At 42.7% G+C, this 26,994-nt stretch overlaps 1 protein-coding gene across 2 annotated transcripts in view; it reads right to left on the reverse strand.

Moving 5' to 3' along the window:
- Positions 1-26,994, reverse strand: part of TBX15 (T-box transcription factor 15) — a 98,004-nt gene that overhangs the window by 17,766 nt on the left and 53,244 nt on the right. For both annotated transcript variants that reach the window (XM_069785913.1, XM_069785914.1), the window contains exons 2-6: positions 20,698-20,911; positions 12,815-12,916; positions 10,856-11,027; positions 10,316-10,483; positions 6,827-6,891 (exon numbers count right to left, since the gene is read on the reverse strand). In XM_069785913.1, the coding sequence (XP_069642014.1) occupies positions 6,827-6,891; positions 10,316-10,483; positions 10,856-11,027; positions 12,815-12,916; positions 20,698-20,911 (721 nt within the window). The remainder of the gene's footprint in view (positions 1-6,826; positions 6,892-10,315; positions 10,484-10,855; positions 11,028-12,814; positions 12,917-20,697; positions 20,912-26,994) is intronic.

Consider the following 26,994-nt stretch of genomic DNA (forward strand, 5'->3'; position numbering starts at 1 on the left):
CCAGGAAAGGTTCTCTTCTCTAGAAGCTGCACATTGCTCTGCTCCCCATTCCTCACCGTTCCATCTTTTTCAGCGGTAGATTGTAGCCCTCGCACTGACTGAACATGACTTAGAGATGCTTCGTCAAATGTGAGAACATATCCCCTTTCAATGCAAAAGGCTCTAACATCTCCAGAGCCTCTCATCAGATGCTGAGCTGATACTGGAGCTGCCTTTTGCTTCTGAAAATGTCTTTCTGCACGTGCCTCCACTCAGTTAACTTTCCAAAGTGTCCCCGGAAGCTTGGATGCTTTAAATACATTGGAGTTGGCAAACCAAACTCTGTATTTTAAGAGGAGGTTTAGAAGAGAGGTTGTTGCATGGTGTTTATTAGCTGCTAAGCTGTTAGAAGTAGAAACAGAAGACATCTCTGCATAGCAGTCTCACACTAGCGCTGAGCACATTACAACAAAACTATTTGGTTAATACAGCAGCCTCTGCCAGCTCATGGAACTGGGAGACAACAAGGCAGTGCAGAATGTGAACCCATCTGCTAAGCCGGGCTCTGTGTGCAAAAGCAGCTCTTCGACTACCGGTCCCACCCCCAGGGATTTCCTTCGCTCCCAGGGTGAGAAAGCCACACATGTTCAGACTCCATCTGCGTCTTGACACATGCAGCCAGGAAGAGAATGGTACCTTTTTGCAGCCTCGTGAAACGATCCCCAGCCCAAACACCAAGGGAGGACTTTCTGGTACCATATATCCAGGGGGCATAAAATGCCCTGAGCAATTTTGACCTGCTGTTGAAAGGACCTGCCTTGACAATTAAAACCAAGTAATACATCCAGAAATGCAGACTGAAAGTTCCAGCTGTGCCAATCCAGCTGCTCTGCGTCTACCACAAGGATCGTGCGGGGAATTAGGGAGGCCAGCACACTGAAACCGGTATTCACACAGTCTGGCTCAGTCAGATTCCCCCACCCTGCATCAGCATCTGACTTCTAGCTCTACTCTCGTGACTCCCTTCCAGTAAAACCCAACCCCTAACAGGAGGTGGCTCAGGAAAACAGTAAAGGCAGGTTAAAGCTATTATCCCTGCCTCTGCCTGGAGCCTGCATCGTTCTCAGCTCAGCTTGACTCACAGTTCAAAGTTTCTAGCTCTCCATCTACTACTTTCCCCTGTATCAATACAGTTCTCGCAAGTACCGTATAATTTGTACTTCTAAAAGAAAAGGAAAAAAGAGAATAGTCAGGAGATAATAAAAAGAAGAAATAAAAGAGTAAATCAGGAATAAAACGCTGCTTTTAAGGGTTGGATCCCACTGCACCTGTGAGCTGATAGAGGATAAATGGCAGCACCGAGTGTACCAAAGCAGCTTGCAAAGCTGCTCTATTCCTGTCCTGTATACCAGGGAAAGGAGAGATGCCAGCAGGGACCCACCTCCTCCCACTCCAGGGGAGCAGATCTAGAACAGTCCCTTTGCTGTGGACACAGATCCTGTCACCTTCCCCTTTCCACACTGCAACTGCCAGCAGCAACACTGTGGCTTCACCGGATTCACAGATTGCCCCTGTAATGCTGAGGGCAGCACTGCAGCTACAGGTACCTGAAAAATGGATGCCAAACTCCACAGCTGGCTTAAAGCCACCTCTTTCCTCTTCCTGCCCCAAATGAGAGTCCTTTACTTCCCCAGAGGTGTGCACATGTTGGACATGCATTATAAAACACCCTCTCTAAGTATGCAGGTGACAGAGCTCAAAGGTATGTCCAGTTCTCCTACGCACAAATTTAGGTCCCTATATACTAGATCCTCCTTTTTTTCCCATTTTTTGGTTTGTTGGGTTTTTTTTTCTTTGTGCAGACCGAATGTTGTGGGTGTTTTTGAAAGAGTATCTAAGCAGAACACATCCTTACTGAACTTTCACATCATTCCATGCATCAGACAAGATCTACGAGATAACAGCCTCATGTGCTAACCTGCTAGGCACCTACCACCCCATGTACAGAGTCTTGCAAAAAAAGAACGTGCAGCCATGCAAAAACCAGCTTTAGTGAGAAGGCACACCAGCTTTGAGTGATTGATTTTATAACTCTATCCCCAGCCTTTCAATGTATTTTTTTTAATCCTCTCTGTGATGTATTCCTGTTTGTGAAAGGTGAGCTGAAGAGGTGGGAATCAAGAAACTCCATCGTTGTCAACTCTAACACCCCTCCCTCCCATAGCAGTTTGTGACATTGGTGTGGTACCAAGGTATCCAGAGCCACATCACAGACCTCCACCACAGGGCACAAAGGTAATGCTCTCTTAGGCAGCAGAAACACTGGAGTGCTATGCTATTTTGTGTGTGTTCCAGCCCCTAACAGGGAAAACAAACTCCACTTAGCCCATGAAGAGAAATTTTGGGACAGCAATAAATGCTGACAAAAAAAAGAATTGTTTTCAGTATTTCTGAAATCTCAGCAACTTCTTCTGGGCTTTGGTGAGGGCTGCTGGTACCAAGTGTGCTGAACGTTATCCATGTGGCATGCACTTTCTCTTCCAAAGAACTGCACTGAAAAATTGACTTCAAACTGTCTATCAGGCCATAAACCCTCCCCTCTCACACCATCTTTATGAAGGAAGTAAAAAAAGTATCAGAAGAGGACTCACTGCCAGCTTTATTTTAATAAGGTCAGTCCTTTAAAAGGTATCCAAAATTTGCTCTCTCTTTTTCATTCATTCTTTTATTTTTAGTGCTATAAAGTTTTAATAATAGGCAATAAATGAAACAGTTCCATTGTCTGAAAAATGAAAAAAGATGTACGAGCTATCTGTGCACCTCCATAATCCATCCCATATGGCTGACCTTGCCATTCCCGCTGCACGCAGGATTCAGGTCATCGTTTCATTGTTCACTGGGGAAGCCAAACTATTGGCTCCAAGCACCCTCCTGGCTCTCTTACCCTAGACAAAAGCTCAAAGAGCATTTCCAACACAAACAACTTTTATCCACCTCAGCTGCCCACATCTGAAAAGAAAGTGCTGTTGCTTGCCTTCAGCTTAGGGTTTTTTTTCTTCCTTCACCCTGCTGGGTTTCCTGACTGTTGTCCCTTCTGGCTTCCTCCTGGATAAGGAGCTCCCCCAAGCATCCCACTGTCAAATGAACTTTACTCAGTCTCCAAAAATAGGCTCTGTGGCATTAAACCTGCACCCTCGCTACCCAAACATTTGGCTAGCTGAGCTCCATATGTCAAAAACTCTGGTTCTCAATCTCTTGAAGTTCAGGAAAGCACCGCAGTAAAACCTGCCTCGTACATACATTACATAGGTATCCTTTCACCACCAGGACCGGTTCTCTTGTTTCGCTTTTACAGATGCTTCACGTGCTTTTGCAGATAAAGCAAAGAGGGACCAAAAGTCATGTAGAGGTAATCTCTAATAAGAGGGAACTAAGACTCAGCCTTCTAACACAGGCTAACTCCCTAACTCATCAAGGCTGACAGCTAGATTTCTGAACACCATTTGTTAACATGGTTTGAGTGCTCCGAGACTGCAAAACAACGTCCAGCTGTCGAGCAGTTTGCATCCTTCCCTCTGAAATATCTCACTGCTCCTTCTCCCAGCGCAAGGACTGAGGTGGTCAGCTGTGAAGGGAGACAACCGTGCAAGCAACTGAAGGAGATCCAAGAAGGGGTGTGTGAAAAGATCACTCTCCCAGATGGATACAGGCAGTTACATCGTGATGGGGTGTCCCCAGGGCAGCAGGATTTTAGCAGTCTCTTGTGCTAATGAAGGCAGAGCACACTCGTAAGGAAACATACAGGAAGGTTGTGAGCTGATGGAAGTAAAAGATTTAAAAGGGAAACTAGTTTTAAAAAGAGTCAACTCCGTCATTTCTGCAGCAGGCAACAACAGTGAAACAGTATGAGAATAAGAAATAAGCAAAAGAAAAACATCCATCTCCATTTCATGGAAAAGCCTCAAGCCATAGCAGAAAGGAAATGTCCTAGAGAAGAAGTGGCCTAAGAGCCCCTCTTCCCCCACCATGCTCTACTTTTTCCAGTGTTTGGGTTTTTTCCTCCATCATTTGCTGGCAAACTCTAACCATGGCTTTGATTCAGTATCCTGATGTTGCTGGGATACGATGCCCTAGAGCAGTCTCAGACATTCTGTGGCCCCTGCTGCTGCCACACTGTTTATTTTTTTCCCTGTTTAAGACCTTATACAGAAAACCTCTTGGATGTATACTACGCTTGCCTGCTTCACAAATGGCCCCTTTTTCAAACTACCCCGTTTCTTTTCCGAAGGAGGCCTACATTTTCAGTGGGACGTTCTCCAGCTACAGCCTGATGCACTGTAGCTGATCAAAGTTGTTGTGGGGACATGGGAAGCTACGGAGCATCACAGCCGTCACTCCAGTTGACCAGCGATCCTGATGAGATCAGAAAGTCACGAGGGGAAGAGGAGCCAACCAGCAGTGTTAAAGTCCCATTTGGAGCGTCCTTCCCACACACAGCTTGGACCTTAATGCTTTTCTCCCTCCTATGTGGACATCTATGTGGACATCTATGTACAGGTCCTTTTTCAAGGGAGCAGCGGAGCGGGTAGTGTCCTCGGCTAGTTGACAACAGCGGTGCAACCTTAGCCAGACCACTGCTTGTGAGGCAGGCGCCTGACTGCTATATATGCTTGCAAATACCTTTGCCTGTTTTTTCTTCCTAAAGCCTCAGGCTGCTCTCTTTGATGTGTAATACCTTAAAGATTTTAATTCCTCTTTACATCAGCAGAGAGCCTTACTGAGCCCTCCCCACAGCTGCAGCCATGTAGCAATTTCCTGCCCTTTCTTAAATCAATGAGCTACAAAGATCAGTAATTCCCAACCTTTTCAGGAAACTGTCCAAATTCACTGGGCTAGGACCTTATTAATGCCTTCCATGTTAATCTAGCCCACCATGTACCTGGAACTGCATCAATCCCTATTCTAAGCCCAGCTTCCAGCACAGCTGTATCTCTGCACACAGGGAAGACCTTGGACCCAGGGCACATACTACTTCCCCCGTGCAGGAGAGGAGAGCACAGTAAAAGTCACATATGCCTCAAGTATCAGAACTAACGCTCACGGCAGGAGTTAAGTAAGGGCCATAACATCTTTTTGCATAGCTACAGTAAGGTAAGAACAGAGGACCTGAGCTAAGAAGTCACTAGGTCAGTAAGATGTTGTCTTTGTGATCATGGGGCGTGCAGCACTTAAATGGGGGATGGGAAACATGGGGCAGTTGCCCATTCACTGAACGCTTCCCGTACCAAACTGTGAACGAGGTAGCAGTCCTGGTGAACACACACAAGAAGAGCATGCAAGTAAAAACTGAATTACAGCGCCCATGGGGACAGCAAATGAGGGCCATGCACACGACTTTTGCTCTGGTCTGCGCAGAGCCTTGCTTTACAACCCTAGGGTTCTTGTAATGTAGTCATATATGTCTAATGCCATAATTAATTTAATGTTTAAAGCCTTTGTCACACTGATTTAAAGGATACCCATTTAGATTTGAAATATTTAGATCTGCTGCACACTCCGCTGGATTCATGAATGGCAGAAAAAGTTGAAACTTTTTATTTGGACTTTCATATTCTTTTTTGATAACTCTGTAATGTCTTTTACTAATACATAAGGTTTTTTGATTAAAGGTCCTGTTTTACTATTGCGTTGTTAGAATATAACATATTCTAAATAATGTTGAAGGTGTTCTACTTAACCTTTTCATAAAAATCCTGACAGAATTAAGCAACAAAGTGAAACAACTTGACATCACTAGAGAAAAACTAAAATTGTTTGAAACTAGAACATTTTTGCACTTTTATCCTGCAAACATATCAGAAACTCATTTTTTCTTCTAATGTAAAACAAGCATTTGTGCTCCATGGTTTAGAATTTCCTCTGAAAATTAAAATCTAAAAATTCCCTTCAGCCAGCTCTACATATGATAAAGAACAAACAAAATTGTCTAGGTCCCCTCTCCTACAGATTTCATTATTTTGCACAGTGTTATCCTATGACCTATTTGTCTGTTTTACAATCTGCAATCCTCCATTTTTCTACCTCTTGTTCTTCACTTTAGTAACAAAAAATTATTTTTTTTAAGAAACTCTACAGTACCTTTACAAGGTCATTTATTTTATCTAACTCTTTGGATATCAATGGCACCATATCAGTAATATGTGAACAGTTTACTAATAACTTATCAGAGATGCTAAAGAACATTTTAATTGTGTTTCTCAACAGCAAACGGAAAAGCTCAGAGGAACATGAAAATAATAGAAATGAGCATAAATAAATAAATTATCCAGCAGGAAAAAAAACTAACAGCAAAACATATGTACAGAAGAAAACAGCCTTGAAAGTAGTGGTAACAGAAGGAGTACTGAGGTACCAATGAACAGGAAATTAAACATGCGACAGCAAAAAAATAGTCACAGAAAAAATATTGTCAAGCAGGAAAGTGATAAGCTGTCTTCACAGATATGTTGTCTAAGAATATCTAAACCCTTGTGTCAGGGTTTGGGACTGCAGGATCCAGGCAGAGGTAGGAGCAGCACTGGAGGAGACTTCTGAAAAGAAACGGGGCAGTCTAGCTGGCTGACCTGGAAAGTATTTTCTAAGGAAGCCATCATTATACATTGGATCTGTTTAGGTAAAGTAAAACAGTCCTTGTATTTCCTCTAAGAACTAATCTACAGCAAATTTCTCCTGTAAAAATTAATTAGGATCACAAAACGCTTTCCTCGGCCCTAGACGCATGCCCTGTGCACTCATCAGGGGAAGGAGAGAGGAGATCAGTAAGGAAACACAAATAAGCTCCTCTTACCTGTTTCTCCCAGAATCTCTGAAACCTTTAGCAAAGGGGTTTCTGTCAATTTTTAATCTGGTGATCTACAAAGGAAGAAAAAGAGAATTAGTTGATCTCTCCCAACTTTTTTTCTTTCAACAAATGAAAATTACTGATGATTACCACTCTTGCCCAAACCACCTGTACGATGATCTTTCATATTTATTTCCCCAGACCTATATTACAGTTACCCTTCCGTTATCCATGAACAGATTATCTGCTTAGCAAATGAACAGTGCCAGAGACAGAAACCTGGCAGCATTGGGAAAATTGGCACAGCGCTGGGGCTGAGAAGCCGTTCCCGAAGGAGGAGTACACCTCGCACCCAGGTGCAAAACCCCAGGAACTATAACTCATCGGCAGCCATGCAGTTTGGGAAGCAGGCATACTGCTCAGGTTCGCTTGGTATCTGGGTTATCCCAGCCTCGACACTCTAGATATCCAGCAGCTGGATGCACTCCTGGACCTTCAAACAATGCTAAAGGAGAAGAGGCCAAGCAAAGCGCAGGCTACAGCCTCCAAAGACAGCAGCTGGCCACCCAGCCACGTGCACAAGGTGCTGATCTTCTGGCCAGCACCTGGGTGGCCCTGCAAGGGTTTTCTGGTCTGGAAACCATCTTTTTTTTCTTTTTTTCCCTCCTCTGAACAAAGATGACAGCTGGACTGAGTGCTTTGGGGGAATCTTCCTTCCTGCTTTATTTTTAGGCATGAATTCCATGTTGGTAAATATGGAAAATAATATTGGGATTTTGACCTTGCAGCCCATGGTATCATATGCCCTGTCAGCTATTCCCCAACCTGGTGCAGCATGAGAGCTTCCCTCTGCCAGCCTCACCTCGTCCTGGAGACCCTCTCTCTGGAGTGAAAAGAGAGCGAGATCTCCAGATCCTATCAAATTTGAGGTGTTTTTGCTGAAACTGCTCAAAAGGGACTAGTTTAATACAGACTGATCTGAAACGGCTTTGCAGGTGTTTTGCTTCTGTCAGAACCAAGCCCTTACTCTGGGTATTAACCTCAGATCTGGAATGCAGCTCCTATTTTTGCAGAAGCTTAATTTGTGAACTTAATTTCCGCTAGCCTGACTTTGCAGCTGTCCTGGGACTTGTGTGTACAGAGGCAGATATGTTCTGTGGAGGATGGAATTACAGCAGAGGGAATCCCTGTGGTGGATTTGCTAACATTTTACAATTGTTTCCAGAGATGCTTCTCCCGGTAAGGCAAAGTTTTACAGCCACTGGAGGGCATGCAGGCAGATTCAGGGGATTTAAATTTATTTTTAATTAAAAGGTTTCTCCAACCCATCAGAATCTCCTTTATTTGTATTATAAAAATCCACCCCCCAATCATGGGGGGTGGAGGGGCGCAAAACACCCGAATGCTTGGAATTCAGAGAGACAGGAAGAAATTTCAGTGCTTCTTTACGGTGAGGTGGCTTACAGAGCCAGTGCCTGACAGAGATCCCTCCCTTAGCACCTCCCTTACCTGCGTAATTATAGTTCTGGTCATTAGGGAAGACTGACAGGCTTCTTTCCTGTCATTTATTCTCCCTTCTCTATCCTCTTTCCATGTCTGGTCTACAGTTAAAAGTTTGTGGAATACATGCGTTTGGGCAAGGGGGGCAGGAAATTTCAAATGCTGCAATGACAGCAAATCCACCATTGTGTTGTAATATTTTTTCCTCCTGGAATGGTTGATCCATTTTGGATCCCAATTTAAGTCAATTCAAGCGGATCAAACAGAGAAAAATTTAGGAGTGAGTATCCAGAAGCAGTCATGAGAGCACTGTAAGCACGTGTGCTCTCTCTTACATGTCGCAAAATAAAAACTCTATAACAATTCACTAAATTTTTACAATTCACAGTTGTTACAAATTGGCTAAATATTACAATCTGCCCTGAGCTGACTTGACATGGGTCTGTCTTTCAGTCCAAGAATACTAAATATAATGACATCCACTGAGTTCATGAAGTCATTCTCCAGAAGCACAGATGTTGTCCTGGAAAAAATATTTACTTCACCACTTCTGATTCAAGACCCCTCTGCAATTTATGGCAGAAAACTGTATAACCTGTTTCCCTAACAGGCTTGATAACAGATTATTTTTCTTCTAAGCCAGTTTGGACCCTCATTCTAGCTTATAACAGTACCTTGCACTCTCTAAGTGGACACACTATTAACACAGCAAAAAGCTTCACCAACTGAGATTGTTTCACATGGCTGGGAAAAAATTACCTTACACAGTCCTTTCAATGCCATCACAACCCCCAACCCAGTAAGGAGGAGATTGACAGGAAAGGGAAATGGGATGTGCACAGTACCTCTCACCTGAGAATAAAACAGGGAGTATGTGTACACGAACAAGAGAAGAGGAGCACACTGAGCCCAAAGCGTGACAGAGGTGGTCTGAAGCCTAATGAATCCCTGGGGCAGAGGTAGCTGGCAGATGAGCAATACATAAGGAGAGTACAAAGGGAATGGGTGGATATAAGGAGCTCTCAATGTGTGCAACAAACACGCCTGCAGAAGCAATGAAGCAGGCCATCTCCTCAAAGACTAGGACATCATCTTTCACTGGCCACTGAAGGAGAGCACACATGTGTGTAAGCCACAGCGAGGCCTTTCCAAATCTCCTTTCTTTGCTGGTGTCTCAAATACTTACATTCTCAAATGCTCACATTTTCCTAGCAATTAAGTTCTTCTTAAAGATATAACTCTGGGGAAGATAGGGATAGACAGGGAATTCTGTAGTCAAACACTAGTGTGCACTGAAATTATGTTTCTTAGTGCTATGAAGTCTAGTTTAAGAAAAAGGGCAGATTAGTAAAAAAGCTCAGTAGTCAAGGTCTCTACAGATAGGATCCCACTGTGGCAACATTTTTTCCTTATGATATCTGGAGTCAATAGTAACACTCTCTCCACTGGGAACTGTGCAAGATCTGAATAAAACGTGAATTATGCATGAGAATTTCAGTTCATATGCAATAGGGACTGCTGCTGCTCATGTTCAAAGGCTTCTTTTGTCAGCAAACTGATGAGATTGCACTTCTCTAAAATTTTTTCCTTCACTGCTAAAAAAACCCACAACCATGTGTTTTCTCTGTGAGGTAACAGATCTGGACTAGTTGTATTGCCTTAAAATTACAGTGGGGACAGGACACTGTAGTTTGTACCATAAGACAGCAAGAAAATGTGAACATAATACATCTCTTTATGGTTGATCTCACCTATTTACTTTACAGTAAAAACTGCAGGCATCTTATCTGCAAGGTGGTTTTCTGGCTAGATACCTCATGTCTACACATTATGCCATAGCAAGCATTTTCGTTCTGTGCAGAAAAAAAACAGCGAGCCTGTAAAGTGTACACACTCTACACATTTCTTAGAGAAGTTAATGTTTCAAACATGAAGAGCACACTGATATTTATATGAACACCCAACACAAAAGGAGCCTGAAGCATGCAGCTTTACCTGTTGATTTTGGTAGGCTGTCACTGTGGTGAAGACAGTCTCAGGGAAGTTGAAGGTTTTCACCCCATCTCCTGAAGGAACTGGCTTTGTAGGAGAAAGATCACTGCTGAAATCCTTGCGGATGACATGAACACGGGGCTGGTACTTATGCATTGAATGTAAGATTATCTGAAGAGAAAACAAAAGGAGAAGGAAAAGGATTTTTTTTTTTTCCAAAATATTCTACCCTACATCCAGATGTACAAGGAAGCAGGGATGGAGTAAGGGCTAATATGAAGAAAATTACCCTTTTCTTACAAGCATGTATGAGACGAAATTTGTGCTACGTGCAGAGAGAAAAGGGCTTTATTGCTCTATAGGGTCAGGCAACTTTTTGAGGAAAAGCACTGAAGTGGGGAAAAAAGCTCCATAATTCTGGAGGGTGGCTACAGACACGTGTGCCCAGCAGGACACAGGAGCACGGAAGGAGCAGCAGCACCCTTTCGAGTCTGAGAGGAGTGAGGCTGGGGCAGCAGGCACCAGGATTAGCTTCTAACTTACGTGGCCTTGATCATCAAGCTCGTTGTTGGTCAGCTTGAGCTTGTCAAAACTGACCACCTGCCTCATCCAAGTGTCTCCAGAAGCCAGCGAGTCCGGGTGGATGTAAACCCTCGGGGGCACTGGGGAGTCAGCATTGCCAGCCACCATCCACTTGGAGCTGTGATACACATACCTGAAGAGGAAGGGGAGATGGCTAAGAGAAGTTGTCACTCACTCACTGGAGGAACATTTCCAGGGCTCCCCCTCCCCTGTCACCCTACCGCACGCACCCCAAGCTCTCATTTGCAGTCAGGGGAGAATGTGCTTTATTGCAACCTCCTACCTTCTAAATGAAAGCCAGATTACCCCTGAGCCACTTGTTCAGACTTGATTCCTTATTAAAACCACCTTTGCAGTTATTTTCCCTGTAAAACTCTGCCACATGTGCCTTCTCAACTCCTTAACCCTCTCTCAGCCAGAGTAAGAGGCTAGGAAATATGGTTAAACAAAGCCCTCTCTGCAAATATTAATAAATACCCTGTGATTTCCAGAAAACTGCACTGGCTGCCATGCCAGGCTGTGCAAAACACATGTGTCTTCACCCGGAAAGGGCAAAATCCAATGGATACCACTAGAACAATTGATAAAACAGAATTTCTGGTTTGAAATGTTGCAAAATAGGAAATTCTGTATAGTATTACAAATGTTGGGATTAGAGGAACAAATAATTTTTGTGTTCCTGGTCTTTTGTGATCTTCTGTGTTCCTGATCTAGCCATCTTATACATGCCATAAATTTCTCTACCACAGCTTTGCCTAGACACTTTTTTTTTCTTTCTGTCCTGCGGCTCCTTCAGCCAAAGGCATTTCACAAACAGTCCTGCTGACACCTCTGAGTTCTGCCCTGTGCTGCCCCTCATTGGGTCTGTACTTGACTCTGCTAAGCTGTTTCAGTCCTTACCTACAAACAGTGACTCATTTCCTGTATTTTCACAAGAAATGCAAAAAAAAAAAAAAAAGAGTCTGTTCCTTCCACTGCTACTTTGCTCTATGTGGCTGCACAAGGTAACAAGGACAGAAAAAAAATGTAAGACAACATATTTATTTTCGATGTTAATGCTGTCAGAACCACACTCAAAGAAAGGGGAAAAACATCAAGCTGAGTATCAGACGCTACCTTGATGCTTCCCAGGAAAAGCATTTTCCTGAGAAACATTGCACAATCTGAGAGCAAAAATGTAATATTTAGCATTTCAAGCAGTGGATCAATTCTTGAATCCTTGGAATGTGGTGCAGTCAAGACTATTTGGGGAAAAGATTTGCTCTCAGGAGTCTTTTAATGAGTATAGATAAGTCACCTCTGTCTGGATAGTTTTCTGGGATGCGGAGGACCATGAGTTTTCCAGAGTACTTTTTAGGATCGGAAGCCCATTAATATCAGAGAAAACTCTTCTTCCTGTCTTTCAGCTCAGCAGTGGAGATTCACCAAAAGGTTTCTCAATGGCTCCAGGCTGTAGGTCAGAGTCTATATCCCCTGTGGCTGCTGTACTGGGTAGTGAAGGCTTTTAAAACAAAAATCACCCAGTGCAGTTCAGGCCAGACCTGAGGTGCCCATCTTAGTTCAGCTGCTACTTGCCCATTCCTTTCTCGCTGAAGTAGCTTTAGAGGCTTCAGACTCCCCATTGATAATTCCAGGTATCAGTTTCCTCAGACAGTTGTTGCTAATCATGTCAATTGTGAAATGCATGCCAGGGATCTCCCTGATTAAAAACTGCTATTTGAAAAGAGCAAGATTTAAATCCGAAAGTGCAAGAGAGTATATTAAACCTCTGGGTTTGTGTCTCATGATTCTGGTCAAATCAGCTATGTTGGTGTAAATCAACACGGTCTCCTCCAGCATACCTTTGCAATGGTGTATAACGGCATATCCATTGACAGTAAGTTATCACAAGATTCCTACCTCTGCACCTAAAAAGCTTACCTGTATCGCTTGTTATCCACAGGCACAATGTCCATGGCAATATAATACTGCTGGTGAGGATCCAAGCCTGTAATTTTCACTCTCATGGCTGGAAACATTCTCCTAGGAAAAGAAGAGTGGAAATAAGGAAGAAAACAGTGAATAAGGGAGCTGAAGGGGCTCCTTAGACCTCTCACTGACACCAGGAGCACACTGCTTTACACAGCCCAGTTCTTGGCATGACTCCTCTGGGCTTGGTGTGGGTAGCAAAGACCGTGCTGGCAGTGGTTTGACTCTTCAAATTTTTCCCACTTAAGAAAAAGGATAGCAGGATAGCAGCCTGTGGGTGACAATAAAACATTCCCAGTCAAGCACTCTGTCTGTTCATAGCTCCAAGCAGACATTTTTGCTGTGGTCCAGACAAATTATCCTCTCTAGGCATTTCTAGAATGAGAACCTTCTTCCTGCTGACCATCCATCTATAATTCTCTCTGTTTTTCCATTGAACACAGGATCACTTTAGTTCTCTTTTTTGAGAAAATCACATTTCAGTATAGAGTTTGATAGTACTGGAGTAATATTCAAAGCATATCCATCATCCTGAAAGGTCCTCTCACTCTCATGTTTATAGTTTAAGAAAAAATGTCCCTCAAATTAATCTGCTCATTAGGCATATATTTAACAGAAACACTGGCATTATCGTCATGGTTTCCTTGAAGTCCTGGTAGTATTTCACACAGTCTTTTTAATAAGTATTGTCTTTTCTACATCATATGATCCAGATCTGTCTTAAGCATTTTCTCCTGATAGGCAAGTTATGAAACTCTACACCAGCAAAAATCAATTCCCAGCCTTTCTTTTCTTGTCTGAGCACAGGTTTAGCTCTGCTGTGCGCCAGTCACTGTTCTGGATGTGTTTGTAGCTAGGCAATTATTTCAGAAGAGAACAGCTCAGAACAATTTTAACCTCAAAGGATGTCAGTGTTGCTGTGGCCATGGCATAATTTCTCCTTCTTAAAAATTTTCTGGTTGCCAGTAGTCCAACTGCCATTCTACACTTCCCTCAAACAGCACGCTGACTGAATTGTTTATGCCATATCATATTTGCAACTAATGTGGCATTTTAATGTTCTCATAAAATCTGAGGAGCAAAACTGGGTGTAGTGCAAAAGGAAACGAGCAGCAGAGCCCTGAAAGAAATCCCGTGTTGTTTCACTGACTGTTAACTCAAACCCAAGCTCTACTTGAGTGGCTTCTCAGCCCTTATCGGAGAAAACCTTGAACTGAGGTCCTACAGGATGTTGTTATTCAATTGCATGACTTCTGCCCCGAACATACAGAGCTTTGGTAGGAGAAACTCTGGAAGTACTGGGTGTTCATACGAAATTACATTCTGCTCCTCTGATACCTAGATATATCCATACGGAATGAGGGTGGTTTGGACGGAAGGAGGATATTAAAGGGGAATTTAAAATCACAATGCCAAAATCATGGAAAAGCATATAAGAAATGTTTGTCCACTGTGTCTAGGGGCCATCCCTAGAAACCATCGTGCCTCTTTCCTTTCTATTTAGTGAGGAGCAGTGAAATGTCAGAGAAGTTTTCGATCTCCTCCCAACATTTCTGTTTCTTAAAGTATTACCAGCAGACACAGCCTGAAGGAGGAAGAAAACAGGAAAGTTTATGTCAGCATCACCAAACAAGTCTCAAACTTTGCACTGAAGGGGTGTGACCATGAGAAGCTATTTTATTCTTTCCCATCCAGGCCACATATACCCACTTGCAGAAGAGGGTGGGAAGGAGGAGTTTGGTGCTCAGCCTTTGCTCTACCCGCAGCTCTTCCATTTCAGCCCACTGAGAAGGAAAGTTCTGAACTATTAGTAACTGCATCTGCCTTGGAAAAGGGCATTTATCGTGGGGGGCAGGGAGAGCACCAGCCCACAGCCAGCAGAGCACAGCTAACCCGAGTTATGAGAGACATAAAACTGTCAGAAAAATTGTCTGCAGAAACCCTTCAAGGAGAGAGCAGATTTGTGCAACTGATGGTGTGAGTTTGCTAGCTGAATCATTTTGGGGGAAAAAAGGAATAATGGATTAGTCTTCAGTGGCTTGAGGGCATTACCTTGTTTCTACCACAATGGCTCATTAAATCCGCCGAGCCAAATGGGTACAGGATGTGGCATTTTACAGTCCAGCTCTCCTTAATTGGAGAGAGGTGGCTTGGGAGCAGCTTAAGAGGTAGGTCATGTTTCAGAGGGTTGATGAGAAACCCAGGATTAAACCTGAGTCTCTTTGGGTCTAACTCCACACACTCTATTGGGAAAATTGAACACCGTGTATCCCAAGAAGCTCTCTCCAAATCTGCAGCCCCGTGTAAAGTTGCAGTATAGCCTGTGGGGTTGTTTGCTTATGAAATACCTTGTAAAAGATTACCGCAGCCCATTCAACAGGCTTAGAGGCTAATCTCTAAAATGATTGGGGAGAGCTCCACTGATCCCACTGCTTTCTCTAAGGTTTAAGTGTACTTTTAAAGTTTTGTAAATTATTACTGTTTTTCTTTTCTGTGGGTGTAAAAGTAACTCAGGTTTCTTTGCCATAAGGATGTGGCCTGGAACTGTCACAGCAGGTCTCCAGCAGCACTGCTGTGTGGAAAGCGGAAAATGGAAAAGGCAGAGGCAAACAGTGGCAACTTAGGGATGTACTCAGGTGTAATCCAGGTTAAGTCCTTGTGCTCTGTGTTTCCTCTTGCCCTCCCAGAGGCACCAGCCCTATAGAAAGTAGGAGGCTCAAAGGTTTGGAAGGAATTCAGGCCATTCGAATACAAGAACCTTTCATCTAGAAAGATACCAGCTAGCTTTATAGTCAACAGCTAGAGACATGAAGGCTGTCTGTTTTCATAGGCAACACGTGATGACTTCTGATATATTTTAGGAGGAGGTTTTATATCAGCAGCAGTTTGGGATAATCAAGTTATTTATATGTTAGCTTTACCACTCAGCAGGAAAAGAGTCTTCCTAAACTTAGAATACGAGCTTACACACAGTACCCTTTTAGGGGAAATATGATGTGATACAAAATAAGTTATTACAATTATTTTATGACTACTTAGAAGTGTTTTAAAAAGCATTTTTGTAACAACCATGTGCCTCAGTTTACTCAATTCCTGTCTCCTTCCATAACGAGAATGACGTTTATGAAACTCTGAATGTGAAGAAAATTAATGATAAAGATCTCTAAAACTTGATTAAAATAGTGTTTGCCAGAACAGTAGTGTACTGATATTAAGAACCATGTTTGGGAACTTTTAGAAATAGAAAGAAGTAATTGGATTGTGGCAGCCAGCATTATTTTTTTGTTGTTGTTTAAAATTTTCATTTAACACAAAAATACAGCTCAATTTTCCTTTGTGAAAATTGTTCAAAGAAGGAGGATCACAGGTATATCCCCAAATTGGATTTTTTTTTCCCCAAGCATAAAGCTTCAGTTTCTAATCCACAGGGGTCTCAAGGTACCAACTCTTATCCCTGCCCCTCAAACCAGCACATGTGAAGCTTGTGTCAAGTTGGATCTGTCTTCATCAGAGCATGGGCCAGATGACCTCCAAAGATCCTTTCCAATGTAAATTCATTCTCTCTTTCACAGCTTAATGTTAGAGATGGCAATTCCCCATTAGGTGGTAAGAAATTAAAGGTACCTGGCAGGTTGTCTCAAAACACAAATGCAATTCCTGAAGCCCTTCAGACATTGGAAATACTCCTGTACAGACAGCTTAGTGAAGTCAGATGAGAGTTTAAAAGGACTGACACAATTTACTGTACAGTTTTCATGTTTAGTGTAATGATTCATACACTGTGTGAACAACTTAAGATTAAATTTCCTTAAGGGTGACATCTGCCAAATGCAAACCCAAAAATGAAAGGATGTACTCTTCAATTGTAGCAAAAGACAATTTGTCTATTGACAGTAACAAGCAGAGTAGTTATTTCCCAGTCATAAAAAAAATCTGAGAAACTCTGCAAAATAAACCGATTTAGGTTTGCAGATTAAGTGTGCACAGTGTTTACAATGTGCATGAGTTTACAGGGCAGCCTGAAGTTATCCTTGCCATTTTATACCTCATATTTCCTTGCATTTAAGACTGGTGCCAAATGCATATTTCTTTATAAAAACTAACCTGTGAGGAGTGAAAGTGAGGGAAGCGAAGGGAAGGGAAGGCAAGGCAAGGGAAAGGAGGCAGGAATGCCTTTCTGTTTCCCTCTGCAGCATGGGATCATGTAGAGGAGATGTTTGTGTTGAGAGGAAAGGCTGAGGGCAGGGTTTGGGAGCAAAAGGATTTATTGCTTATGAGGGAGAGGGAGCCCAGCAGATCTTCTCAGTAGCTCCCAAAGGGGACATTTTTCTGGAAGGTGGAGAAAGCCCACTGGGGCAGGACCTCTGGGCAGCAGTTTGGTAGCTGTAACCTGCCAGTCCTTGCTCTGAGAAGTTCACTCCATGGGCCCCTTCAGCATCAACAGAGCTTTGCAACAAAATCCCTGCTGCTGTCTCTAACTGAAAAGCACTGTGGGGCCCTTCCTTCCTTCCACCAGAAAGAAAAAAAACCATTTGGTAACAGCCTCAAGTACATGTTTCAAACAACTCTGACTCATGGTTTCAGGGAGGCAAAGAAACTCCAGACAAAATACCATTTAACCTATCAGGAGGCACAGAGGAGTCAGGAGAGAACAAGGTCACCTGTTCCACTCACTGCTGGCTTTTCCACTCCTATTTCTGAGCCCAGCCTCAGCACTTAGGTTTGAGCCATCCCACAGTACAGATGTGATTAACCAGGATCTGACAGGCAAGATCATTTCCCTTATTGTTGAAATGAGATCCTGGCTCTGTGACAGGTAGAACCTGGGTCTCCAGACCTCCCGGCTGTGTGGTCGCACTTGGATAGCCACCTCCATGAACAGTAGGCTACACTTCCCTCCAGAGCAGGACTCCAAGCACTCTTCATAGTGTATTGCCCCAATAATAGGTGCATATTGCTTTCCCCTTTGGGCAGCATTTCTGTGCAGCAGTTAATTAACAGTTACCCCTGCAGCTCAGGTGACCATGGACTTTAGCTAGGGATTGTAGGGAGGCGGGGAGGGATTCAGATTCCTCTGCTGATGTTGCCAGGGTACGTGCGTGATCACCGTTAGTGAAGGAGAGTAGAGATGAAGAGTTAAAGATGTTTTTAGGACTAGTTGCTTAAATCAGTATGACCTGGGGCTTACGTTGAATTTATTTTGCATAAGAGTCTAAGATTGCCTTTCAAAGAAAAAGGAGATAAAGGTGATTGCAGATTGAATGCGCTGCAGCTGACAAAGCTATTTACATCTTTTGCACAAAGAACAAAGGAGTCTTGTTATAAGCTTCCTATTAAATTCTGAATAATAATATTCTGATGGAAAGGAAGAAAGGAAAAGTTCTAAGAGGACTTAAGTGGGTTTATGGAAGCAGATAAAAAAAGACATCTATAAATACAGCATCAAGAAAAGAAAAAACAAAGCAGAATTAAATGGGAGTGGGAGTCTGAAAGTTAAAAAGTGTAGTAGGCCTGACGCAGGCAGGATATAGCTCCAGAAATATGTTTGAAATGAGAACGTAGGTTAGAAACTAGCATTACACAGCAAGAGCAGAAAGACATTGTGGGGTCAGGCAGGAACCAAGCAGTGCCTTACTAGTCATAGAAAATTAAGGAGCAGCTGTAGTTATAGGCAACCGAGTCTGTAATTATAAGGACTTTCAAAACAAGAAGGTCTTACAGAACTCAAACAGGGTTTCCAAACAGAAAGCAACAAGAGCAGCAAAATCTTCCCCAGGGAAAGAAGAAGTTGCAAATTACACTGTGCATCTCTCACAATTTCAATAAGTAATAGGAAATCTTCAGGACATAATGCCAGTTCTGCTATTTTTGCCAGAAATCATACAACCTAATCTATGGGATGCCTCATATATCATGCATACCATATGGAGAAACAGGACTGCTAGACTCCGCTCTCACCCAGCACAGACACATCCTCTCTGAAAGAAAAAATGTTTAACCTGAGAGGTTTTATTTCCCCAGAATATTTCACTGTGTTTTTCTCCATGAACCCTTCCTTCTCCAGGACCCCTGCCGATGCTGCCAAGGTTTTTGTGAGAAGTTGCACTGAACTATTTGCAAAATTGCAGTGGTATTGATATTGTAACTTTTTGGGTGACTTTTTTAAAAAAAAAAAAATGTAATCAGGGTATGGCTTTTTAAGATCCCAGCAAAGTCAGCTACTTCATTCAGAAATATGTGAGCTGCTGAGATCATCTTCATACCACTAAGCTCTGGGCATTTTAGTGTACACTGGTGTTGGTGGGCTTTGAGATACTTGGGCTGCAGTTAAGTCTATCCACTCCATGTATCATAAGAGAATTAATTATAGTTAATCCAACAGGTAACAATATATTATCTTTATTTTCTGAGACAGCATGGCCCAGGCACCAGGACAACAAAATCAGAAGCAAGGAACTTGGTTCTGCCAGTGTCATATTTAACAATGCTGGACAGATCAGTTAATCTGTTTAGGTCTCAATTTCACCCCTTATGAAAAGAGGATAATCATAATTTTCTCTGCATCTGCTTTGGCATCTCCAGAGAAAAGGTGTTGCATAATAGCAAGTGTTATCATTCCTGTTACTTTGCCTCTTCCATTTGAGACCGAAGGGCAAAACCAGCAGCCCACTCTGTGCTGATGCAAGATGCTTCCTGTGCCAATGAGATCGTATATCTAAAACTGGGAGCTAACGTCGTTCTGATAATCTTCTTCAGGGATTATCTGGGTTGTTTGTCCGGTACAACTTTCCTCAAATTATCTGGACTTCCTGGGGCTATAGAGCAATAGAGCTCACTTCACAAGAACGTTAAACAACAATTCTAGCTGTTCTGGAAAATTCTGAGAGCCCAGGCATGAAGCAAAGTTATAAAGACTAGAGCACGCTGGTTTTTCCCCAAAACTTGGGAAAAAGTTCCCTTCTGCGGGGGGGCAGAACAGCTCCTGGGGCGGTCACGTGGTTCTTTGCCGGTCGCCGGCTCTGTCCGTGGTGCTGATTCATGGGAATTCAAACACCAGTAGTAAGGTGGGAGTAAGGAACATGGCGTTAAGGCAAACGTGGCTAAAAATCCTGGTTTGAGGGGTCTAGAAATTTACAACTAGCTTCCAGTTGTGTTTTGGCAAGCAGACTTCTAGCCGGTTTTTAACAGAAGACAGCAATAAAGATCTTACCCTCGGCTAACAGCATGGCAGGGTGAGTTTTAATTTTTTTTAAAAACTGGCTTATTAGTGGTTCTTCCTAACCTCAGCTGACATGATACTAGTTGCAATAGCAGAGGGAAACACTCAGCCTGCACATTTTTTTTATACAGGAAGTCATTATCATTTTGTCTATTTAGAACTGCAGGAAGACATTCATTTGGTGCAAAGGTGAGTTTGAATTTCACTGTATTTGAGATTAAATCAACTGGCTCCTGAAGCGCTATAAGAACTTGAAAGGAAACTCAAATGGCTCACCCCCAAATTCATAACTCATCTTAAATTCAGTACAGCCAACAGTACAATGATCATTTCCTGATTTATTTGCTCAGAGGAAAGACTATCCTCAACAGTTTCCTGCAGCTGCCAGTTCTCCTTTGGAGTCGCTGATTCAAGCAGTAATATGAAACAACTTTACCTGTCTTAAGAAAGCTAATAGGAGATACAGCTGTGAAACTCTGACAGCCATTTAATTTTTCCTGCAGATTTATTCCTTTGGCTTACCAAGAAGAAAAAAAGGGTCTCTTTCTTAAAAAAAATTAATTTGTTTTGTTATGATTTTTTTTTTTAACTAGACAGAAAGCCAGAGATATCTTACCTGCCTGCTTTTGTGATGATCATCTCTGTCCCAATATCATGAAATCTTTTCCAGAGGTCAGCACACTGCAGCTCTACCTGGATTTCTTCCATGGATGAAGGTGGAGGAGGCTGAGGGCCTGAGCCACCAGATGTAAGGTCAGAATGGGAGCCAAATGAGCAGGACGTCCTTTCTGCCAGCACCTCTGTGTCTGACCCAGTGCTCTGCTCTGAGTCTGCAAAGTAAACACGCCAGGTAAGACACTTCAGTTCTACCTGCTGTGAGTGGTAAAGGGAGGGAGTAGGAAAGCCAACAAGGGAAGTGCTAAAAAACAGTACAATTGCCTTTATATATATATATATATTTTTATATATATATATATATATATATATATATAAACACACACATATATATTTATGGATTGTTGTGATTTATGGCCCGATTTGGGGCTTTGGGTTTCCAACATGACATCTGGCATTTTTGTAAAGTTTTAGAAACAGCTGAAAAAAGAACCCTCAACATAAAATATAAATAGTAAGGAACAATGCTGGGAATGGAGTACAAAATATAGATTAAAAAAATAGAAATGAAAAAAAATAATTCAACCCATAGTTTCAGTCCAAGATTAGATGGGCTCACTGGAAAACTACATTCCATTTAATTGAATATACTCCCGCATTACTATTGAAGAGTTGGTTATTTTTAAACAACACATTTTTTTCTTTTTAATATTCTTGTCATCAAAAATAATGAGCATTTTTTTATTTTGCTATTTGGCAGCACCATTTTGGAAATGTGTTTTATTTGCTCCTATAATATCTTTTTTGGAACAGTGATGTTTCCTGGGAAAATAATTGTGCAGCTTTTGGTGAGGAAAATGCTCTAGGCTACTGAAGGACAAAAAGGGGAGATAGTAAACATATGGAATATGTTACCAAGGAAAGCAATTGAAGCAAACTGCAGAAAAGACCACACAAGACAACCACCTCTCTTTATGGGGGAGAAGGCAGCAGCTTGCTCAAAAAATAAGCAAGCAAGCAAACAAACAAGTGAGGTTGGACTAGTTTAAAAGTCCAGGTTGGCATGTTCAGTCAGATGGCCATTTCTCTGCAAAAATCTCTCATGTATGCATTAGGTAGGTATGATATAGATATGGTCCTAGTTCTCATACAATAGGGCTATGGTGGAATTTTGCAAAGAGCAGTGTTATTTTGCAACAGGGTGCACACTCCCATTACATCAAAATAATTCACAATACATTCAGCAAAGCAATGTATTTATGTTTTGAACCTGATTTTTTAGAAATTGGCACTAGTATCGAATAGATGATTGACAAAGGAATAAAGTGGTATGAAGCTCTCCATCAAATGGCTCATTAAGAGCTCTGTGGATTTCAAAGAAGGTACAGAAACAATACTTTCATGCCCTCATTGATCACATAGCTACAAGCATCCCAGTGAAGGAATAAAACAGCTATTTATATGTATTCTCTACACTAAGAAAGAAAGAGATACCTCTGTCTGCAGGGGAAACTTAAGGAGACAAAAAGTAACAACCTGTGTTAAAAATGTGATGAAATCACCCTAGCTAAAATTCTTTCCATACCAAGCAAATGCCAGAAACTCTTTAATAACCCTGAGGTCATGCAGGCTAAGCCTCTGATTTACAGTGTTTCTGAGACACTGTCTCCTGGAGCAGCTTGCACATCAGTGCAGAGGACTATAGCTAAGAAGAGGCTGGAAGATGCCACCTGCAGATCCCAGCCCTACCTCCTGCCACATGGAAACATTTCTGGAAAATTCGTACTGCTGCAGTGGCATGGACATAAACTGTTTGGCCGATAGTATACGAGAAGCTTCCAGCCCCAAGTGCCATCAGGAAGCATTTATGTTCTGCAAGAACCCTAGGTGATATGTCATTGGATAGTGGACATTGTGCTCAAAGGACGTTTTCGGTAAACTTTGCTAGCGATTCAGACAATCTGCCAGTACAATGTAGAAATTCTGTAAGACACTAGAAAGGTTCGGTATGTATTGCTCCCAATCCATTTTGAATATGGAGTCCTTTATGTCTCCCGCTGACTTCCAAGTTGGGCTGAAGCAATAACACGTCCATCCCTCTAAAGGAGTGTCTCAAACCTACCAAGAGACGATTGTTACATGGAGACCAGTACTACACCTCAAACTGATATCCTAGACACAAGCTGATTCAATATAATAGGAGATAACCTGCTGGGGTTCTGTGACCACAAGACAGAGAATCAATCTGAGAGTACAGAGGGGCCGAGACATTTGCTCCCTGTTTCAGGAGCCCAGTGATGCAGGAGCAAAGTAATAATTATCTGCTTCCTCTAGTTCAAATTATTCCACCTCAAAGGGTAGGAGGGGGTAAGCCTGAGTAGGGGTCACGACGCTTAGGACATTTGCTTTCATAGTGCTGGTTAATCACTTTATCCTCCAACCAAAAGCAAGAGTATGCTTCACAAATCACAGTAAGACTTTTTTGTATATCTACTCATGTGCTGAACCATTAACCAGAAGTCTTACATCTTCTCTGAGGTCCTGAGAAAGTAAAGGTAAACTACACTGGGAGTCTGAAGAAAGCCTTGGGAAAAGCTTCCATTATGGAGTCCTCCCAAAACGAGGTACTAAACTGCAGATTTGAACCTAAAGAGACTGGTTCAAGCACTCAGCAACTCTGCACCCTCTGAAGCAGTACAGTAAATGGCCAACAGATGGCACTTGGCTAGGTGCTGTCACCGCATCATTCCAGCATTCCCCGGACAGTCTTTCAAACTGGGTACGTGGCTGGAGCCTTGGGAATTGACTGGAATTGCATGCTGCAGAAAATTAAGTATCAGAGGCTTAAGGCCCCTTCACTGATTTTGTGCTGATATCATTCCACTGACTTTACAGACTTTTGGAGGGGTTTATTGACAATGATGGAAGTGGAAGGAGAGCCATAACCCTGGATATAATTTGTCTTTCTGGTACAAATCAAAAATTGCAAAAGGAATTCACTAATTACTGATAAGCCAGTATCTACCCAACCATGCAGTACCACACAAAGGAGAAAAGAACTTTTTTTCTTCCAAGGACTATTATTTTGTGCCCTGAACTATGATCTATAATTACCCCCAAACTAGTGCACAGAACAGCAAGTACCTCTCCTTCCTCCAATTTTGGAACTGGGAGAGGGAGAGTCACTAGTGTTGCCGCTCTTAGTTCACTCTCGGTAGGCATTGAGGTGGGTTTTGTGTTTTCTTCAGCCTTTCCTGAGCTAAGCCCTCCTGAGTGGTGTCACCCAGTTGGAGACACTGACTTCATTCCAGACCCGGGGAATTCAGGGGAAGTTAAGTGCATCTGACATATGAAAATCATCCTTAATAACATCCAGCTCTATAACACTCTGTGACTCTTAACTAGAGTTCTCTACATGTGTTAGGATTCTGAATTAATCAAGAGACAGGTGTCAACATCTGTAAGTGAGCAATATACAGAGGGGTACACGGTGAACCAGTCTCAATATGTAGTAAGTAATTGTGGTGGCTAGCACAGCTCAAGCCACTCTGCTGCACATATTTGCTCACAATGAAACAAGATGGGAAGAAGATCCGAGTTTTCTTCCAGCATTTGAACTGGAAGCTTGTTTTTCTTCATCCGCCAGCTTCAGTGGGGTACAACTTTGCTAAACTCAAAGACATTACTTCTACTTTAAGTCGGTGGAAGCAAAGGAGGATTAGGGAATAGCTCCTGAAGCTCTGACAAAATAGAACATGCCTGTGAACACATGGAGGTGCAGAGTGCAGCTGGCACTACATACCATGTCTGACTGAAGGAAAAAGAGAAATATTTCTGCAGGGGATAAGCTTCCTAACATTTCTTCTAGCTCCAAAGTGACAAGATAAGATTATTTGCCTTTCCTTAAAGGGGTGCCTTGTACAAAAGCCCACATGCTGAGTTCAAGGTCTGGCCACAGGGACATGCAGGATCTCCCCCATGCAGTGGCTTCCTTTCAGAGTTAGGAGACCTTCTCAGACTACCACCACAGGAATGCTGGTTCTCTGGTGCCATGTTAGGTCGCAATCCATGCCACTTTTGGCATGTGTTAGGCAAGTAGCAATTAAGGCAGTTTCATGGTTTTCTTTTGCTAGGGTAGAGTACAGTCCTTGAGAAAGGACACTCCAAAACCAAACTCATCCATTGCTGGCAACTAGAAAAAGTAGTAGTAGTTACAACCAAGGTTTCTAAACCTACAGTATTCCATTGGACTTTCAGTTGAGACAGTCTCAGGTCAAAACATTCCTCATTGCTTTTATGGGCACCCATGGACTTGCACTTCCTGATCTTCCCTACTTTTCTCTACAAGGTCCTTCCCCTCACCCGTCTGCTTGAAGAAGGGCCCTTCCTGCTGCACCATAGCTATCGAGGTGAACATGTCCAAAGCTCCTGCTGACTGCACAGTTTGTATCACTCTGCCTCTTTCATTTTCCCCTTGCTCATCTCTTCTAAAATCATCCATTTCCACTCTTGCTCATTCCTTATGTTTTCTTTTTCTGATGTTTCCACCAATTATTTCTGCTGTTCTGTGGAGTGGTGTGTAGCCAGAAGAAAACACAGCCATTTTGGTCTGTGTGGAGAAGGACCCAGTGACCACAGGGGAATGCCAATGCTTAACTCCTCCAGACTAATATGGTCTCCCCAGAGACAATCCAGAGAAAAGTTCCTAAAATACTGTCCCTTATTACAGGCAGCTTGCTGGACAAGCAGGCTGACCAAGTGGTTTTGACCATGGGACTTGGCCTGATCTGTCAAAAACAGACAGGCTCTTGCAAGCGTATTTCAAGTAGCTTGAAACTATCTAATGTGATGCTACTGAAAAGTTCATGGAGAAGACCCACGGGTTCAATGTGCAAAAAAACCCTCTGAGGCCCGAAGTGTAGCTCTCTTTCACTGCCACTGTGCAAAAAGGCTGTTCCCTTTCTATGACCCTGTTGGATGGCTTCCTCTCATCCCTTCTTACCACACTGACCATGTACCCAGCTGCTGCAGTGTAAGTGTTGGACCTGGAGGAGAGGAAATTTCTCAGCACTTTCAGCAACCTTTCAGCCTACCAACAAGACCACAGGGTCACTTTCAGAGCTTCCAGGGATACCGTGACCGTTGCTGAGATTACAGAGGAACATTGAACGAGTTCAGATTTTTTTTTTTTCCTTAATCCTTCTCCCATTTCTACTATCTTCAGATCGCCCTGGAAATCCTCAGCTCATAATTTCTTTTGATCCACAAATTCCCAGGCTTCTTGTTGGCAGATCGGCAGGAAAACACCATTCTCACAAGGATGATGACTCTGAGGTCAGCAGCCCCACTGAGTGCCCCAAGATGATGGAAAATAACCCCAACCGGCTTCCTGCACCAACACCATGTATCCTGGGATCAGAGCCCTTTTACACAAAACAGTGAGCTGCTACTGCCTAACTTCTTTCTACAGCTCAGCTGCCTCGTATTCCTCATGTACATTCCCTGCTTTTTCATCAGTCTGGTACAAGAGGCAAACTGGTATGTGAGACATTAAAAGACATTAATTTCCTAAGCAACTTCATACATGGATCTTCAGCAGAATTTTCTCTGCAGCTGGAACACAGCAGGGATACAGCTCCCCTTATTTAACCAATAAAACAAAAAGAAAGGACTCCGTTTAGTCCTTGGCCATATCATGCAGCTTATACATTCAACAAATGTTTTACTCCAAGGTATCAAAGAATGTAAACTACAGGAGTGAGAACAGTGACAAAAACCTTATATACATAAAACACCACCTACCCAGAGGAGCGCAAAAAACTTATTCTCTTTCTCTTTTTTCTTTTTCTTTTTTATTTTATTTGCATATTTGTAGATGTCTAATGTAGATCCTGTCAGATTCCATTAGCATAAAGATTTCTCTCTGGTGGAATGTGGCAGCTGTTACAAGCTGTTAGTTTTTTTTTTTAACTGTTTATTTTTGTTTGCAAAGTTTGTGAACATTTAGTGCAACAGGTGGTCCTTCCCTCTGCCCTGCAGCCGATTTGCTGGCAATCAGGATCTGCAGACTACAAAGAAGGTACAAAATCCTGGACATGCATGGGCAGAGAAAATTTGGGAGACATCACTTCCCCCCCCCGCCCCCCCATGAACTCAGCTGAAATTAGCAGAGCAGACACTTTGCTTTTGCTGCTGGTTGCAGACAGATCTCACAGTTCATTTTATATTTCTAATTTTCAAACTGGCTACTGCCACCCCACAAAATCAGTGGCATAGGAACCATGCATATAGCAGTGTG

The sequence above is a fragment of the Haliaeetus albicilla genome, chromosome 6 (genome assembly GCF_947461875.1).
Source record: "Haliaeetus albicilla chromosome 6, bHalAlb1.1, whole genome shotgun sequence".
In the NCBI taxonomy this organism is placed as follows: Eukaryota; Metazoa; Chordata; class Aves; order Accipitriformes; family Accipitridae; genus Haliaeetus; species Haliaeetus albicilla.